The sequence below is a fragment of the Nannobrachium achirus genome (genome assembly GCF_963921795.1).
Source record: "Nannobrachium achirus genome assembly, chromosome: 3".
NCBI classification, from domain to species: domain Eukaryota; kingdom Metazoa; phylum Chordata; class Actinopteri; order Myctophiformes; family Myctophidae; genus Nannobrachium; species Nannobrachium achirus.
Genome location: NC_137812.1, coordinates 2465018 through 2482720, shown reverse-complemented (window position 1 = coordinate 2482720; position 17703 = coordinate 2465018). Strand labels below are relative to the sequence as shown.

The following is a 17703-nucleotide window of genomic DNA, read 5'->3' as shown; positions in this document are numbered from 1 at the left end:
TGTATGATATAAAAATGTGTCCCTGCGTCAATTTGCTTTGACACAACAGTTGATTATGTGACAGCAAGAAAATTTACTTTTACATGCAAAAAACACATTTTTGTGAAAAAAGCATGATTTCTACAGCACTATCAGGTTTCTCTCTTCGTGGTAAGTGGGAAATTCAAAGGGCTTGAAAATATAATGGTCACATGACCACAAATGTGTTCCATTGCCAAGATACAGGGGGTGTCTCAGTTTACCCGGTGTCTCAGTTTACCCCGCTCTCCCCTAATATCATGAACAGACAACCAGTTATTACGTAATTTTTATTGTAAACACAAGCTACAGAGTATTCCGTTTGCGAATATGAACAGCAGAGCCACAGCGACCTCTACTGACGTTTCTTTTTTTTCTTTTCTTAAATTCGTCATAATATTTGCGTGTGGAAAAATTCAGGTGCGTTCTTTCAGCAAATATAGAACATCCTGTGTTAGAGACAAATCTGAGACTTCCGGTTTAATTCAATCGCCTTCAAAATAAAATGACAGTAATTAATGCCATGCAAATTATATATGCATATTAAAAATATGAATTAAGCCTTTAAATAAAGCCATACAACAAAAAATATGTTTATGTGAGAAAAAAAAAATTGGACACTATAATTGGACACTGGACAGGCTCTTCGTGTCAGCACTTTTGACACATGCACGCAACTTCGGGGAGACCTCTACCACACCACACTCTCCGCTAAGCCAGAGAGGTGTAAAAAAAATATTTGCTGGCCGTTCAGTGTGGTCAGACATCAAAAAGGTGCCATTTTCAGACTCTAGTGGGCGCTGGACAGGAGACAGCTCTTCGTGTCGGAACCTTTGACACACGCACACGTTCAGATAGACCTCCTCTACCACACCACACTCTCCGCTAAGTCAGAGAGGTGTAAACAAATATTTGCTGATCCTCCAACTGTGCGGCCAAACATTAAAAAAGTCACATTTCCAGACTCTAGGTGGGCCCTGGACAACAGAGGACTCTTCATGTCAGAACTTTTTACACACGCACGCGTTCGTGTGTAAAATTTGAAGTCCCGACACGAAGAGCCTTCTCCTGTCCAGTGGCCAATTTGTAAAGGCTATGCACTCCAGTGAACTGCTATGCACGCCAGTGAACAGCATTATATTGTATTTAAATGACGTAGGCCTATATTTTTTTGTCATTAAAACTTTATTTTTACACAGAAACATAATTTTCGTTATAGCTTTGATTAAATGCTTAGGCTAATCTATAACGTGTATATCATATACAAATTAATCGTTTTTTCAATGGCTTTGGGGTACTCTTATTCTGAAGAGATCGACCACAGGAAATCTTATATTTGCTAGCCAAAATTTGCTCACGGAACATAGCCAAAGATATCCAAGGATTAAATCATCCAAGGGTGAAATTGAAAGTAAAAAACAATCCTGTATTCCTGTTACTCCGTTTCAGGACTACTTGAGACGAAGGAGCAGGGGAATCATGGCGGTTCACTCGGTCCCGTATCCTCCCTTGAGTCCCTTCAGAGTCAGTGTCAGTGCTGTAAACATGTGGATTTATTTACACATTCTCCTGGTGATCAGCTGTTACTACACACATGGGACAGGTAACGTTAAGCCGGCCTACAGTTTATTAGCCATGCATGTGTCATACGAGTCGACCGTGGACGGTCTGACAGCCATATAGTGTAACAACACTTTTAAAAGTTATTTACAGTGTGCAGCAGCTTCTAACTGGGGGAGATTTTCAACACACGAATGCACACCGACCAGCATTACGAATTATTTTATTTTTGCTTTTGATGTTTGATGCTTGAATTGCTTGATAAGCCTACAGTTAGGCTATGGACCAGGGAGGGGCTGTTAAAGTTTTGTAGGCCTACCTACCCGGCCCTACTAGTGAGTGGATAAATAATTAAGTAGACCAATTATTTTTTTGGGGAGCGCTGGCTATTCAACCGACATTACGGCCGTATCGAGACCTACTTCTTTTTTAACTCCATGATCGAGACATAGGCTATACTTCATTGCGCAACGGTCTGAGCTTGTTGTCTACGCGCGACAGCGGCGACACGGAGCGTAATTTCGGTATGGACTGCAGCTGCATGGGCGAGCAGTGCAGCTCTGGTCCATTATAATGAGGAGCTCTCTCCCATGGCGGGGCTAAAAAAAAAAGAATTTGACCAATGTATGCACAGCGTCAGGATGAAATTTTAAACGTCTGATCATGAAACATGAACTAATAACTAGAATTGAATATTCAATAGAAAGTTTTGGTGCTTGTTGTTTTCTTAATGTGTTAAGCCGCAGCCCGCAGGGGGGTCCGGGGGGGTAATCTGCCTAAAATGTATGGCGAAATTAGTAGAGTTGTGGACACAAAATGACAATGATCGTGCCTATAGTGTTCACCCACCAAATGTCAGCTAACCCCTGGAAATGCACACATGATATGTATTTGGTCCACGGAGCGGCTCCATGGCCTGCCCATCCCAAAATATGTTATTCCAGGGACCCCCAGAAGTAAAGATTTGAGTTAAAAATTAGGCAATGGGAATGGATTTACATATAGCACAGGCAAACCCATATCCACGTTTCAAATCTATTGACGACTAATGGGCCTGGCTGTTGGTTTTATATTGTGGCATGTTTAATTGATCACATCAGCCGATCTACAAGCACACAACGCCCCGCGGTCATAATATTAGTGTCTCTACCAGGATTGAACACTGCATATGCAAACATGTTTTTTGTAACACAGGGAGTAGAGTAGATGGAGAGAAAAACAGATCTCCGATCTCATCTCATGCTTGTGTAACTTGGAGATAGCCTACAGAAACGACAGATCTCCATCTCAGTCAGTGCTTGTGTAATTTGTGGGGAATATATGAATCTGACTCTGATTACAAACCACTTGAACGACCGACTTCTAGATCCTATCATGCCAGGGGGAACAAACCCAATTGTGAGCTTGTTGATTTTTGAAACTGCATAGATTGGCAAAAATAGATTTGGTGTAGTGTAGACTGAATATGTGGTCAAAGTAAAGAGCAAAGTTGGGTCCCGTTTTATTCCAGAGGTTTTGAAGAGGCAGGAGTAGTAGTTTAGATGAGGTGGCGAGGTACAGTAGCTCCGTGCGGTGCACAGTGTTGGGCAGTAACGAATTACTACTAATATATTACTGTAATATTATTACTTTATCCAGTAACGTGTAGTGTAAGGTATTACTGTCAAAAACGGTAATATATAACGCATTACTCCGCCAAAAACGCCTCGTTACTGCTCTCGTTAGTAGGCTACTCTTACTAGCCATTTGAGCGTGATTTTTAGTTTTTGTTCATTCATCTACTCTATAGTAGCAGCACGTTGCCGATTGCAGAAAAAGAACAGATCTACAAGATATCAACATACATTTACAGAGATGCAATGTTGCTTGTAGATCAGTCATTTGCGCAGTGCGCACAGTTATGACGTTGCTTATGAGACCAGTGCATGGACCAGTGTCAGTGCTGCGCTGCCTGTCACAGTCACAGAGCATACAGCGTTTGACGCGCTTACATGGATGGGACATTTACAATCTACAAGCACTTCTTCTCGGCCGCGGAGGGGTCTGTCGCGGGGGTCTGTCGCGGGGGTCCGTCGCGGGGATCCGCCGTAGACCGTCCGCGGAGCTCCAAGGTCCCCGGAGCTCAGCGGAGCACCGTGGACCACTGCGGACTGAGTTGCTGCTGTTAGCCAGTTAGCGTAGCCTCCACTGTCTGAGCCCAATAAGCCTCATGTCTGTTGTAAAATGTAACTACTCACCGAAATAGACGGTTTTAGGGAGTTGAACGCCTACTTTCCTTAGTGGGAACACCCAGAGCCCCCTGCACCTCACGTCTAAAATAGCCTACACTTTTTAGTAGGGGTGGGCGATATGGCGATAATTATCGTCTCGACGATACAGCTTTGCCACGATATGCCATTTCAGAGTATCGTTTCTCTCGTGATACAAACAGTCATACAGAAAATCATCTCTCTCTCTCTCTCTCTCTCTCTCTCTCTCCCTCCACAAACACACACACTGAACGAACGAGCAGCTAGTAAGCTCAGTCGAAAACACAAACTCACATTATGCTACAGCATGGCCAGATTAATCTACATGCTTTACGTGCAGAAGCACAGGGCAAAAGTGACTAAATCTATACAGAGGCTGCTGCGCTAAAACAGTGAAACATGTTCGCGAAGCCTCTATTTTTTCCCCCTTGCGAAGCGTCTTTTTTTTTTCTTTTTTTTTTTGCAAAGCGTCTATTTCCCATGTTATCAACAGAGCTTTCCCGATCTTTCACTCCCTGTATTGCTCTACATAATGCATTTAATCATGAGCAGCATGCGTATGCACAGTCTGCTGGGCAGCCTGCTTGTTAGCATTGTGCTAACTAAGATAAACACATCTCCGACTCAGATCGTCTGCTGTGGTGTCCAGCGTTGCCAGGTGTTGTTTGTGAGAGAGAAACAAGCAACCAAGTCTATGATTATAGATTATTATATGATTAAGTAAAACTAAAAGTATCAATAGGTTACTGTGATATAGAAATACTGTGTTACAAGTAAAAGTACGGAATTCAAGATTTACTTGAGTAAAAGTATAAAAATATTGTCATCAATAAGTTCTTAAAGTACCAAAAGTAAACATACACAATGTTTGAAAATAGCAGATCTACATGCTAGCTTGCAGATCATCTATTTTCAGTGGTTTCTGTATGTTTTATAATATAATTTATATCTGCAAAGTAATTAGTAACTAAAGTTTTCAAATAATTGTAGAAGAGTAAAAGTACAATATTGGGATCCGAGATGTAGTGGAGTAGAAGTAAACATATTGGAAATACACAAGTAAAGTACAAATGCCTCCAAATTGTACTCAAGTACAGTGTTTAAGTAAATGTACTTACATTACTTAGTTACTTTCCACCGCTGCGGGGGGGGGCAAGTGGCAAAGACCTGAGGGCAAGTAGAACATGACCTGTACTTGCCCGACGGGCAAGTGCCTCTGAGACCTTAGTGTCAACCCCTGTAACTGTATTGTAAAATATGGAGTAATTCTGTAAAAAGACTTTGGTTGGTCGTAGGGTAATTTGTTTCCCCCCAAGTTTCAATGGTAAGGCATTGGTTGTTGTCAACCTGTGGGTCGAGACCCCCAGAGAGGTCCCGAAATGATTTAGCCAAATTGTTTTGAAAATAGCCGATCTACAAGCTCACAACACTCAAAAACATTTTAAGGGAACCCATAAAACATTTCTGGGACCCATATGAATGACCTGAACCATCATCACACCAACTAGTAAATATTTTGAGGTAAAAAATGTTAATTGTTTAATCAAAAATCAAAATATGTTATCATTAAAAAAATCATAGATTAGGCAATCTATCTTTCTATCTGCAGCATAAAAATGAATGGATTATCAATAGAATATCTGTGTGGGTCTAATAAGCATAATAAACCTAAAAACTCGCATGAAACAGTATCATGATAATATCGTGTATCGTGATACAGCATGAAGAGTATCGTGATAATGTTTTTTTCCAGTATCGCCCACCCCTACTTTTTAGCCAGAAAAGAAAATATGTAGCCTATTATTTAAGGATAATATAGGCAGGGGTCTTCAACAGAGCTGAGAGTTTTAAATGTAATAAAAAATAAGCAATGTTTTGTTGGGTTATATATTATATGTCTTAATTATTAATTGATTCGCTTGTATACCAAAATCTATTAAAAAAAGTTTCTAACTGTTCCCAGGTCAAATATTGATGTGTGATTAAAATGTGATTAATTGAGATTAATTAATTACAAAGCCTGCAATTATAATTTCTTTAATCGCATCCCAGAGACTCTTATTGTTCCAATACACTGGATTCAGTGTATTGGAACATTCAGGATTCAGGAGCTGGCTAAACAGATTTTGCGGGTAAAAAAAAAAAAGTAATGTAACTTAATATATTACATATTACTCTTGATTCCAAGTAATAAGTAATATAATATTATTACTTTTTCCAAGGAGTAATAAGTAATAAGTAACGATTACTCTCCTAAGTAATATTGCCCAACACTGGGTGCAGCACAGCGGTGCGTTAGCCAGTCATTCATAATAGGCTTATTATCTTAATAATAAGTGAACTTTCCGACGGCGAGTGAACAATTGCGCTCCAGAAGACCTTCTGATGGATTTTTCTTGGCTGTCAATGTCTCTATAGTCCAAAAAATCGCTCTGAACATGATTAAAACGATAGTGTACTGTGTACGCTGTATTAACTACATGGAGAACCGTGCATACAGGTAGCAGCCTACATAAGCAACTCACACACAGGGAGAAAGGAAGATCACTCCCCCTAACCTAATAAAGTAGGGAGGGCTAGGTCGCTCACTCAAGCTGTGGCGCTCGATTCGACATCTATGCTATGCCGAGGGCACTAGCATATGCGCAGACAGCCTCGTGCCATCCGCCCATCCTCCTTCGGACACATTTATCGCCTTTCCCATCCCACGTGACAACAATAAAGGGGGGCTGCTTGGAGCAACTAGCAAAGCCCACGAAAGGAGGAGCGCTACATTCCACATGCTCTGCACTGCTGAGCCCACTGACTTCAATAAAAAGACGTGGAGGCAGCCTATAGTGCCGCCCGCGTGTCCTCATCAGGGGACATTTATCCACTTTCACATGCCCACGGGACTGTGAAAGTGACTTCCAAAGCCTGGTAAAGAGTTTTAGCTAGCACCAAAACTAATAACAAGCAATAGTATTAGAAAGCATAAAGATATAATAATAACAACAACAAAGTGTCTGTTTCAAAATCAAAATGGATGACATTTATTTAGCCCTGAATACATGACGGTCATTATGTATGACCGTCATGTATTCAGGGCTAGACATTTATTTAGACCAGACCATGTTTAGACCATGTTTAGGTCATAATATTGCTGTGCAATTTAATTCGCAAATCAGTAGCGGGCGGTGCATAAATGCTGTCGCTATCTCTATCTGTCTGTCTCTCTGTCTGTCTCTCTGTCTTTCTCTCTTTCTCTCTTTTCTCTCTCATTTATGACATCATCAACTTGCAACAGGCATTACCCCTATTGAGTGAAATATTAGCTATTTCTAGAAGAAATAAAATAATTTAGGCATTTTTTATTTTACATTGTAGTTATAGAGGACAATCATAATGTATTAAGGCATGTTTGTTGTATTAGTCAGGGATCCCTTTAAGCCTTCATTACACGCCGCCTATGCTCCCTCCCTCCGTTCTGGGGCGAATGGAGATGGGGTTTGAAAAGCAACTGTTTGGATTAAAAGGATTACAATGTATTTTAAGAGTGAGAGATCACAATAAAAATCCTAAACAAATTCTTCCTCCACACTCAGAGTAAAACAGCATCTGGAAGTTTCATGAAATGCATGTTTAAATGAGTGCAGTGACCACTTATCATGGGCGGTGAGGTTAATTTGGTGCCGACCTGCGCGGGCATAGTCCTTCTCTTTTTTAACTGTGACGTGGAAGGCATCTTTAGCCTGAGGCTTCTTTTAAAAGTAAAACAACTCAAGACTCAACAAAATAGGCTACATTATGATAGTCTTGATGAATAAGGATTCCTGACAGAAAAGGTGGGCACCAAAACATTTCTGGGCACTAGGGTTGCAGCGGTACTCGGTGTTACCGGTGTTACCGGTGAGCGAGCACAACACAGAGTACTTTACTTGCACTCCGATAACGCCGTTAAATAAAAAGAAAACGCATCCGCTGCTCTGCTCTGCCCCGAGCCCGAGGAGCGCAGTAGAGATGTGACGTTCGCCAACGATTCCGCTCTTTTGAACAGCTCTTTTATATGAACGATGGGATTCGGTTCTCAATCGCGGGAGGCCGGGAGCTGTTCCTTGTGTGGGAGTGTTGAGAACAGATTCAGAAAAAAGGGATCATCCATGGGGCGAGGCACAGCTCAGACTGCATGATTTCTCGTCCCCACTCGCAGCCTGCAGGGCACGTTCCAGGAGACAATAGGCAGAAAAACAACGATTAGCCAAACAAGAAAATGCAGGGCTGTTGTAACACTAACAGTGTTAGTGCTTTTTTACAAATCTGAATTTTTAAAATGGTCGGATGGTTGTTGTTGTAGCTTGAGGTAGCATTGGCTAATACTGAGCGCTCACAAGACGACAAGACACGCAATGGTGGTTGAAACGGTGTTACTGATAACCACGGTGTTGACACGGACGATATTTTCGGTGTTAAAAATCTCATACCGTTGCAACCCTACTGGGCACTATGGAAAACTGGGCACGTTGGAAGGGAGGGCAGTGGCACTGGGCACTGAAAATGTGGGCACCTGGAAGACTGTACCGGGGAAAACCGGGCACTAAGAGTGAGCACCCGAATAGCACCCGAAAAACTGGGCACTAATTGTGAACACTAGGAAAATATGGGCACCAGGAAGAGTCACCTGAACTGAAGACTTTTAGGAAGTGTTTTAGGTATTTTATTTTATTTGTTGAATTGGCAAACAATAGACCAAGCAATTGCAAATGAGCCACATCATTGGCTATGGGAGAACGGGGTAAGATGAAACTGGGTAAGATTAACGGTGACTGGCACATTCGCCTAAAACGTATTCGCCTAAACGCATTTGGTCCTTTCGCCGCTGTTGAAGAGCCATTTTGCCTGCAGCTATCAGACTGTTGATGTTTGCATCTCTCTCTCTCTCTCTCTCTCTCTCTCTCTCTCTCTCTCTCTCTCTCTCTCTCTGTGTGCATCTTTTGTGTGAGGGACGCTGCACGCATACACACACAGCTGCAGGAATGCATTTAATTTAACAAGCGCATGTCATCTCTGGTTGAATCCCCACACCAATTGTCAAATATTTGAGGCAGAAATTGTACATGCTCACATTGCAAGGTGATGTGAGCATTTAGATCTGCTATTTTCACAATAGGGGTCCCCAGTTAAATATGCACTGCACCTGCATAGGGCTTAACTGTGAGATAAGAGCCATGCAAATGCTTCACATAATTCTTCCATATTATGAAATGCGCCCATATGGTAGGCTACGTATCAATTAATTAATTATTTGGACGCACCTGATTCCAATAACTATCTACTGTATTGATGTGATTACTATGGAGTGCATAGCCGTTTGACAGGTCACACTGTCACAGTCACTATAATATTTAAATGACAAAGGGATAATATGTAAACATGAACAGTCTGACAGCAGAATTGAGCGTAGACATACAGATCAGAGCTTTGGAATCAGGTGCGTCCAAATAATTAATTAATTGATACGTGCACTGCGCAAATAGGTCATGAGTCATGATGTCCTCCCGATATACATCATAGCATTTGATTTGGAAGATTATCATAGGCCTACTGCTGCTATGCTTTATGGTGAAGAAGGCTTGTAAAATATATAGGATATGTAGCTAAATTGTTCTGGTGGGAGGCACGCTGATCAACCCCCCGCAAGTATAAACTTTCTGTGTCTGGTTCTGGTGCGCTCTCCTCTGCTCAGTGCCTGTCTGTCTGTCTGTCTGTCTGTCTGTCTGTCTGTCTGTCTGTCTGTCTGTTAGAATATCATTTATATTTATGTATTTGTGTACTCATCATTATTCCAAGTATTTGTCTCATCAGCAATAACTGCATAATAACTAAAGAACTGAAATTCCAACCGTTACTTTTGCCATGTAAAGAATATCAAGTCAAGTGCAATCATCAGTCATAAATAATGTTTTTTATTATTGTTTGGTGTGTGCTACCCTTTTTCCATAATTATACACGTTTAACTATTGACTTATACTCTTTGCATTATTTAGCGGTCTATAATAAGATGACAATGCAGTAGCTAAAATAGATCTCATGCCCACAATGAGACTGTTGGGGCTCAGAGCAGCACCCATGGTGCCTTTCTGTTCTAACCGTATTACTTGCGCAAGCATAGCATGCAAGTACTGCAATCGGCTGGTTATGTCTGTCTGTCTGTCTGTCTGTCTGTATGTCTGTCTGTCTGTCCTCTTGTTTAAGACCATAGCGGTGAGTGCACCTCATGGCAGGATCTGCCATGGCCAAGTAGGCCATGGCACAAGTTCACACCTCGGCAGAGTGCATTTCTTATTGAATTAGCCCTCACTTGGGTTTCTGGTAAAATGATTGACCAGTTATTTTGTATGTCTGTGACAAAAATTAAATATAGGGTGTGCCAAATGTAGTTCTAAGAGCGGCCATTTCTTGGGACAACACAGCCTTACACAGGTGTTCTGATTAGACTATAGCGTTAGTTCTATGCAATCAAACAATTGAAACACCTGTGTTTTGTCCCAAGAAATGGCCGCTAAGGACTACAATGACGTAGCCGCTGGCACACACTATTGATCAAAATGTCCATCACAAGCTGGCATGATGACCCCTGCCACTGGCTAGTACCGACTCTTCTCCCCACCAAAGTGCCCAGTCTTTCGTTTGCCCACCTTTCCTGTATTCAGTGTTTAGGCCCAGTGGTTCAGAGGAATAAATGGTGCCCAGAATGGTGCCCTGGAAACTAAAAGATGTGTCCCTTATTGAAATGATAAGGATACACTGTTCCAAAAAGGTTGTAGCCACTTAAATACAGACTTATTTTGTAAACTTGGCCTGAGTTGTCTCTGTAGTTGGATCTTTCTTTTCTGTCTACACCATATCTCTTTGCCAAAAGTAGCCGACCAATATGCTTGCAACGAGTGATTAATGTCCCCACCAAATAAACCACGTAAAGTATACGATGCAATCTAATACAGCTTTTAACATTTGTTTAATGCAGGTTTTCATTTTCCATTAAAAGTAGTTATCAATTTGATAGAAAAAGTTTATAAACAGGATGCAGCTGAGCTAATGACATCAATACATTAAAAGTAGACTGTTGAGTTACATTTCTACTCCATCGAGTGTGACCCTTGTTGTTGCTTGTATGTCTTCTTGTTTGGCAAGCAACAATGTCATACTATAAATCAGATTGGAATGCACTATAATGTTGTGTTGAGTGAATGCGTTTGTGCCGTAGGCTACATTATACTTAGAGTTGGGTGTAACACGTTACTGTAATCACACTATTTTGCTCGGTAACGAGGAATATAATATATATTATATAAATATAATAATATAGAATATAAATTGATTAATCACATTACAGTTACTGGTCAAACTCTTTAGTCATTACTTGCGTTACAAGGCTGTGAGTCTGCCATGGAGCCTGCTGCCTGTCATTACAACAACAAACACTCTCCAACGAGATATGTGTCTAGTGCTCCGTCGCCCCCTTTCTCTCTCTCTCTCTCTCTCTCTCTCTCTCTCTCTCTCTCTCATACAGTCACACAGTCTCCTGCAGGCGCTCTTCCCACACACACACACACACACACACACACACACACACACACACACACACACACACACACACACACACACACACACACACACCACAGACCACACGCACACCCTCAACACGCTCATTCAAGCATTCTATCCAAGTAGAACAACTTTTTTTGCAATCCATCTCAGGCGATGTTTATAGAGTAACGCAAAAGTAATGTAACAAGTAGTGTAACTAATTGCTGTCTCCAGGGAGTAATCAAGTAAAGTAAGGCATTACTTTTTTCAAAAGTAATGTGTAATGGGTAATGTATTACTTTTTTGAGTAACGGACCCCAACTCTGGCTATACTACAAGTAAACAGCATATCCAAACCAGTAAGACGCCTAAGGGTGAGGTCGCGCAGAGGGCGAGGTCACGCAGGACGGAATTCATTATTCATATACATTGGACCATATTGGAAATATTGGATGTCAGGGATCTCCATATATGGGCATACAAGGGACAAGTACGGAATGTGATGTCACAACACTGTGATGTCAGCTATAGACATTGAGGCATTACCCTCTGACGTTACTGACATGATGTGACGGTTTCCATAGTTAACTGTGACCTACGGTCACAATAACATGACACATTTTAGATTATCGCCACACTAAACCTGCTTTATTTTGTTTTAAGGGCAACCACAGGTGATCGGGTCCTCTCAGGAGGTGCTGGTCAAAGTGGGCGATGACGTGACCCTTCCTTGTCACATTGAACCACCTGTTGACATGGAGAGCAAGACAGTGGAGTGGTCCAGACCCGACCTGAAGTCGGCATTCGTGCACGTTCTCCAAGATGGACGTTTCCAGGCCCGCCAAAGCAACCAACTGTACAAGCAGAGGACTTTCCTGTTTACTGAGGAGCTGTCTCATGGTAACATCTCACTGAAGCTGTCCAGGGCGAGGCTCTCAGACGAGGGGACATACAAGTGTTTTGCTCCAAAAGCAGCCAATGGCAGCAGTTTGATCCAGCTCCGAGTTGGTAAGTTTTAGCGGTCAAATCGGTAAAACTCATATCTCTGTTGTCATCAAGATGTATCCGTCAGATTTGTCAGATTTCATTCTGATTGGCAATTCTTATTTTATTATTAGTGTGGTTGGCCAACAGGGCAACACAGTGTAGTCCTGGGGAAACTTTATTTATTCCACTAGATAAACCTTATTCTAGATAAACTTTTTTGTGAATCAGATGCCATTGGAAATTGATGGAAATCAGATGCAATTCACTCTTTGTCAAGTCCCACCCCCTGTCGCTCTGTTACTAAGTGGGACAAAAAAGGTCTTCCCTCAATCCACTCACATTGTAAAAATTAGAACAAAAAGAAAGTCTTATGTGATATTAATACAAAAAGAAAAAAATACAGTAGTTACATTGAAAAAAGGGGTTTTCCCACGAAAATACATGTTTTTCTTAGTTTAATCAGAAATTTAAAAAATAAATAAAGAAAGAAAATCCAGGCAGAGGGCAGAGAGAGAGAGAGAGAGAGAGCAGTTCCTCAAGGCTGACTTGCCCTGACCAGGAAATTGAGGAAGTATAGCCTCACCCTCAACATAAAATGTATTTTTGTTGAAGCTTATTCATTATAATGATCAAAATCAATATGACCGTGCAGCGCCGTACCGTGCCACGGTCGTACCGCACATCACCACACCGTGCCGCGACATGTGTCTGTTTTTAGTGCTTCTTCCCCGGCTGGAATTCAGCCTTCAACCGCCAGCAGCATGCAGAGCAGGAGATGCTATGCAAAGCTAGTAATCCACATAGAGATTTTTGTATCATTTCAACAAATATTCACTGTGTATTCACTCCATGGTGTTCCAAAATGTTCCTATTTATCATGACAAAGTAAAAAAAAAATAAAAAAAAAATATAGGCTAAATGTATTGATGTGAATGAATGAATGAATGCATGAATGAATGAGGACTTTGTCCCACTGCATAACTACACCCCAGTTAGCAAAAGAGAATGATTTTTCTGGTTGGCCAGTCATGGACCAATCAAAAGGCTGACAAAGGGTGAATTGGAAATTGATGGAAAAACTATTGGTATTGGTCGAGCACCACATGATGGTTAGCTTGCTGCAGAATATAGTCACGTCTCACCTGCAATTTCCAATTGCATCTTTCTAGTTAGTATGGTTGCCCGACAGGGCAACACACTGTAGTTCTGGGAAAACTTTATTTTCACCACTAGATAAACTTTTTTGTGAATCAGATGCAATTGGAAATTGAAGGAAAAACATTTGAGGAGTGGCGCCAGCTCGAGTATTGATTGCGCTTCACATGACAGTTGACTTGCTGCAGAATATAGTCGTGGCAAAATTGCATCTTTCTAGTTGTTAGTAGTGTGGTTGCCATAGGTCAGAGAACCTTTTGTCAGCGAAAGTGAACCTCTTTTTTGTTGACCTTTTAACTGAAGTTATCTGCGTTGTAAGGCCAGACGGGCTATACAGTATATAATGTCCAGTCAGACAGGATTGGTCATGCTTCACTTGACATCACAATATATATATATATATATATATATATATATATATATATATATAGTAAGATGGGATTAATTTCCCAGCTGATTCCTCACGACTCGCGTCAGTGCAACCACACTTGCAATTTCCCAGAATTGCACCTTTCTGGTTACTTGCGTAAGCAGAGTGCGCAAGTACAGTAATTGGCTGGGTATGTATGTATGTATGTATGTAGGTGACTGCCTTTTTTGAAGGATTCTATAAGAGCGTTCTTGGTAATGTATTCATTAGCATTCAGTGAGGCCAGCAGCGCACACCTCGTGGCGTGCTCTGCTTGCGCCCTTGGCCAATGAGGAGCAGCGTTCTAGGAGACATCATCACCAACAAGTGTGACCTGATATAAATAACAAAACGTGGGCTCGAGACCAGTATGTTATATAAGTATGTTATGCAATACTTTACGCCCCCTCTGTTATAGCTAAACGTTATAGACCAAGGTTATTCTCCTCAAAAAAATTACCGACAGTACAAAGGGCGGGATTAATTCATATTTTTGCCCTCAAAATAGAAGAGAAGATAAATTGCTTAAAGGGACTGCACCATAAAACACTTTTTTTCTATATCTATATTCTTTCTTCTTTGTGTGTTTTCCAACCCTAAGATTTTCTGATTGGCCCAGAGTGGGTGTGTCCGAACGGTTCTCTCCTGAAAAGCGACGTCACCTCGGGAGTGCTTTTCAGGAGAGAACCTTTCCATAGTACCCCCCCCCCCCCCCCCCCCCCCACACACACACACACTTACTTTCTGGTGCGGGCTCCACTCCATCCCCACTCTCTCCTCTTCTCTTCCATCCACTGCTGTTGCCTTGCCAGCGCCATATTACCCTGTACCCCCCCTCCCAGTAAGCTGTGGTGTTCCTCAAGGTAGCATACTGGGGCCTCTGTTGTTCCTAATATACGTGAACGACATGGCATCTGCTTGCGACTGCAACCTGTTCCTGTTCGCGGATGACTCGGCTCTCCTAGTCTCGGGCAAGGACCACTTGCAGGTTGAAAAGACACTTAACTAAGTAAGATCTGCACATGGCTTAACGACAACAAATTATGAATTCACTTGGGAAAAACTGAGTCCATCCTCTTTGGATCAAATCATAACCTCAAAAAAAGTCGATAACTTCACAATCAAAGTGGGTGACAAGGTCATAACACGAAAGAATGAAATCTCTTACTTAGGATGTATCCTTGAAGCTAATCTTTCCAGCGAAAAGATGACTTCTAAAGTAATAAATAAAATCAACCAACGAACTCGCTTCCTACAGAGGATCAATGGTCAATTTCAACACACTGAAGACCATAGCTGGTGCAATAATCCAGCCCCTATTTGACTACGGAGTTCACGTATGGTATTGTGACGCCCCACAAGCCCTTAAAACTAAACTCCAAACAGCCCAAAATAAACTAATTAGGGTCCTGCTTAACCTTCCCTATCAGACTCACCTCACCGCTACTCACCAGTTAAGAGTCGGGTGGCTCAGAGTAGATGACAGAGTACAGCAACTTGCAATGGGCCTGGTGTACAAGATACACTACACCACTATGATACCCAAGTACCTGTCAAAATACTTTATAAACATTAAGGATGTCCATAATTACAACACCAGAGGCAGCGCCACAGATCACTTCCAACCCAGAGTCAAAACCAACAAAGGGTCAAACTCGTTTTTCTGCTATACCACCAAAATGTGGAAAGCCTTACCGAAGGCCATAAAGGAGTGTGGATCACTAGCATCCTTTAAGATTGCCCTGAAAAACCACTTACAGGCAGCAGCCGTTCGCAACTGGTAAAAAAAACGAACCTAGCCCAACCCTCCCCTCCCCTGCCCCTTCTTTGTATATACTTACTGTTTGTTTAGACTTACTGTTTTCTTTTTAGTTTTTCTTTACATATCTACTGCATAGTACTGTGTTCTATTTGTCTGTCATTCAATGTTATATGAGATACTTTAATGGTTTCCTATGGAAATAAGCTTAGTCTTTTCATGGATCTCCTTTTAGTAGACCTTGTACCAGTGAACTGTACCGTCATGAAACTGTACCTTTTCCTATGCAAACTTCTAATAAAGTCTTCAATCAATCAATCAATATTTGCTTTTTACTTTGTTTTTTACTTTGAAAACTACAGGATTTCGCGTCACACCAAAAGCAAAGCCCCGTACGCCGATGTCTGTGTAACACCCATGCAACTATAGGCGATGCGGTCACATATTTCTGAAGGCTCTGCCGACACCAATATCTGTGTAACATCCATGCATGCATCTGTCCGCAAGTCGCTGACAGAGAGACACAAGTGTGTTTATCATCAGAAAACAACAGCGATTGGATTTTCCAAAACAGACTCTGTCACTCTTCGGGGACTCTAGTGCTGTTACGTGGTGTCAATTTTGAGCCTATATTTATACAAAAATATGAGTTTTATATGCATGGTGGAGCCGCTTTAAAGAGGTGGTGCCATAGTTTTGCACTTTTTCTGGTTTTCATGTGTCTATGAGGTTGACAGTACTTCATTAATCCCCCTGGTGTGGTTGTTATGAGCAATTATGGATTCCCTTTGTATTTGGGGTTTCTTCCTGGAGGCTGACACCTTGTGGGTCAAAAGTGCTGATCCAAAAACAGTGATTAAATGACATCATATAATCATCCCCTCACGGCTACCTGCTCTTCTGTGTCAAAGAATGTCCACATGCGCTCATCATATCATTTTGAGACGCTTTCTGTATGTGGCGCAAAAGTGCATGTGTTTGTTTTGGTACAGTGTGGTGGCTGTTTTAGCCACACTGTTGCGCTATTTCCCGGACTAATGTTAATGCACGTAAGACCCGCATTTTCAAACTGTTGACTCGCCGGGATTGTAGTTTTTCAGGTGATGAAAATCTTTTGTTGTGGTTCTCATCTTGCAGCGCGTACGATAGAATACACTAGTGGCACTGTCAGCATGTGGGCTAATAAGGTCCCACTGTGTGTGTGTGTGTGTGTGTGTGTGTGTGTGTGTGTGTGTGTGTGTGTGTGTGTGTGTGTGTGTGTGTGTGTGTGTAACCCATTTAGACTGGGAACACATTATTTCACATTGTTTTGTGCTTTAACTATTGAAACATAGCAGATCTACAAGCTCACTGTGCCACCCTGCGAGCTTGTAGATCTGCATATTTTTCTTTTTTTACATTTTGAAAATGTTTTTTGAAAGACCTGTTTCTATGTCAGTGCTTCTCAAACTTTTTCACGTGAATGACCCCCAAAATGATATGTATTTGGCCACAGACCCCCATCTCGAAATATTTAGTTCCAGGGACGCCCCAGAAGCAGAATTTGAGTTACAAATGTTCTAATACATATATTTAAAGATTTGCACACATTTTCACAACTTTTCAAAAAATAGCAGATCTACAAGCTCGCAGCGCTGCGCTGTGATCTGCTATGCTATTTTTCAATAGCTAAAGTATAAAATAATTAAGGCCCCTCCACCTTGGGCCCTAGTAACGCAGTTAAAGCCATTTATTAATTGTAGGATAGCTTCAGTTCAAATAACAGAGTGCAGTCAGTGCAACTGAGTGCAAAATGCAATGGCAACTCTTTATATAAATTCTTCAAATAACCATTAAAAAAAAGAAGAAAAAAAAAAACATTCCTTGGATTAAAAATGGACCCAAAACTGTGAAAAGTGATGACTCTCTGTGATGGTCCGTTTTTAGCCCAAGGAATGTTTTTAGTGCAAAGCCAATGCTTGCAATGGATTCAAAATCATTAAACCCTATTTTGACCCCTC

At 41.5% G+C, this 17703-nt stretch overlaps 1 protein-coding gene across 4 annotated transcripts in view; it reads left to right on the top strand.

The window, feature by feature from the left end:
• The first annotated feature begins 1472 nt into the window (after positions 1-1472).
• Positions 1473-17703, top strand: part of LOC308281043 (uncharacterized protein) — an 81278-nt gene continuing 65047 nt past the window's right edge. For all 4 annotated transcript variants that reach the window (XM_080721107.1, XM_080721106.1, XM_080721105.1 and 1 more), the window contains exons 1-2: positions 1473-1621; positions 12057-12401. In XM_080721107.1, the coding sequence (XP_080577233.1) occupies positions 1498-1621; positions 12057-12401 (469 nt within the window). In that variant the 5' untranslated portion in view covers positions 1473-1497. The remainder of the gene's footprint in view (positions 1622-12056; positions 12402-17703) is intronic.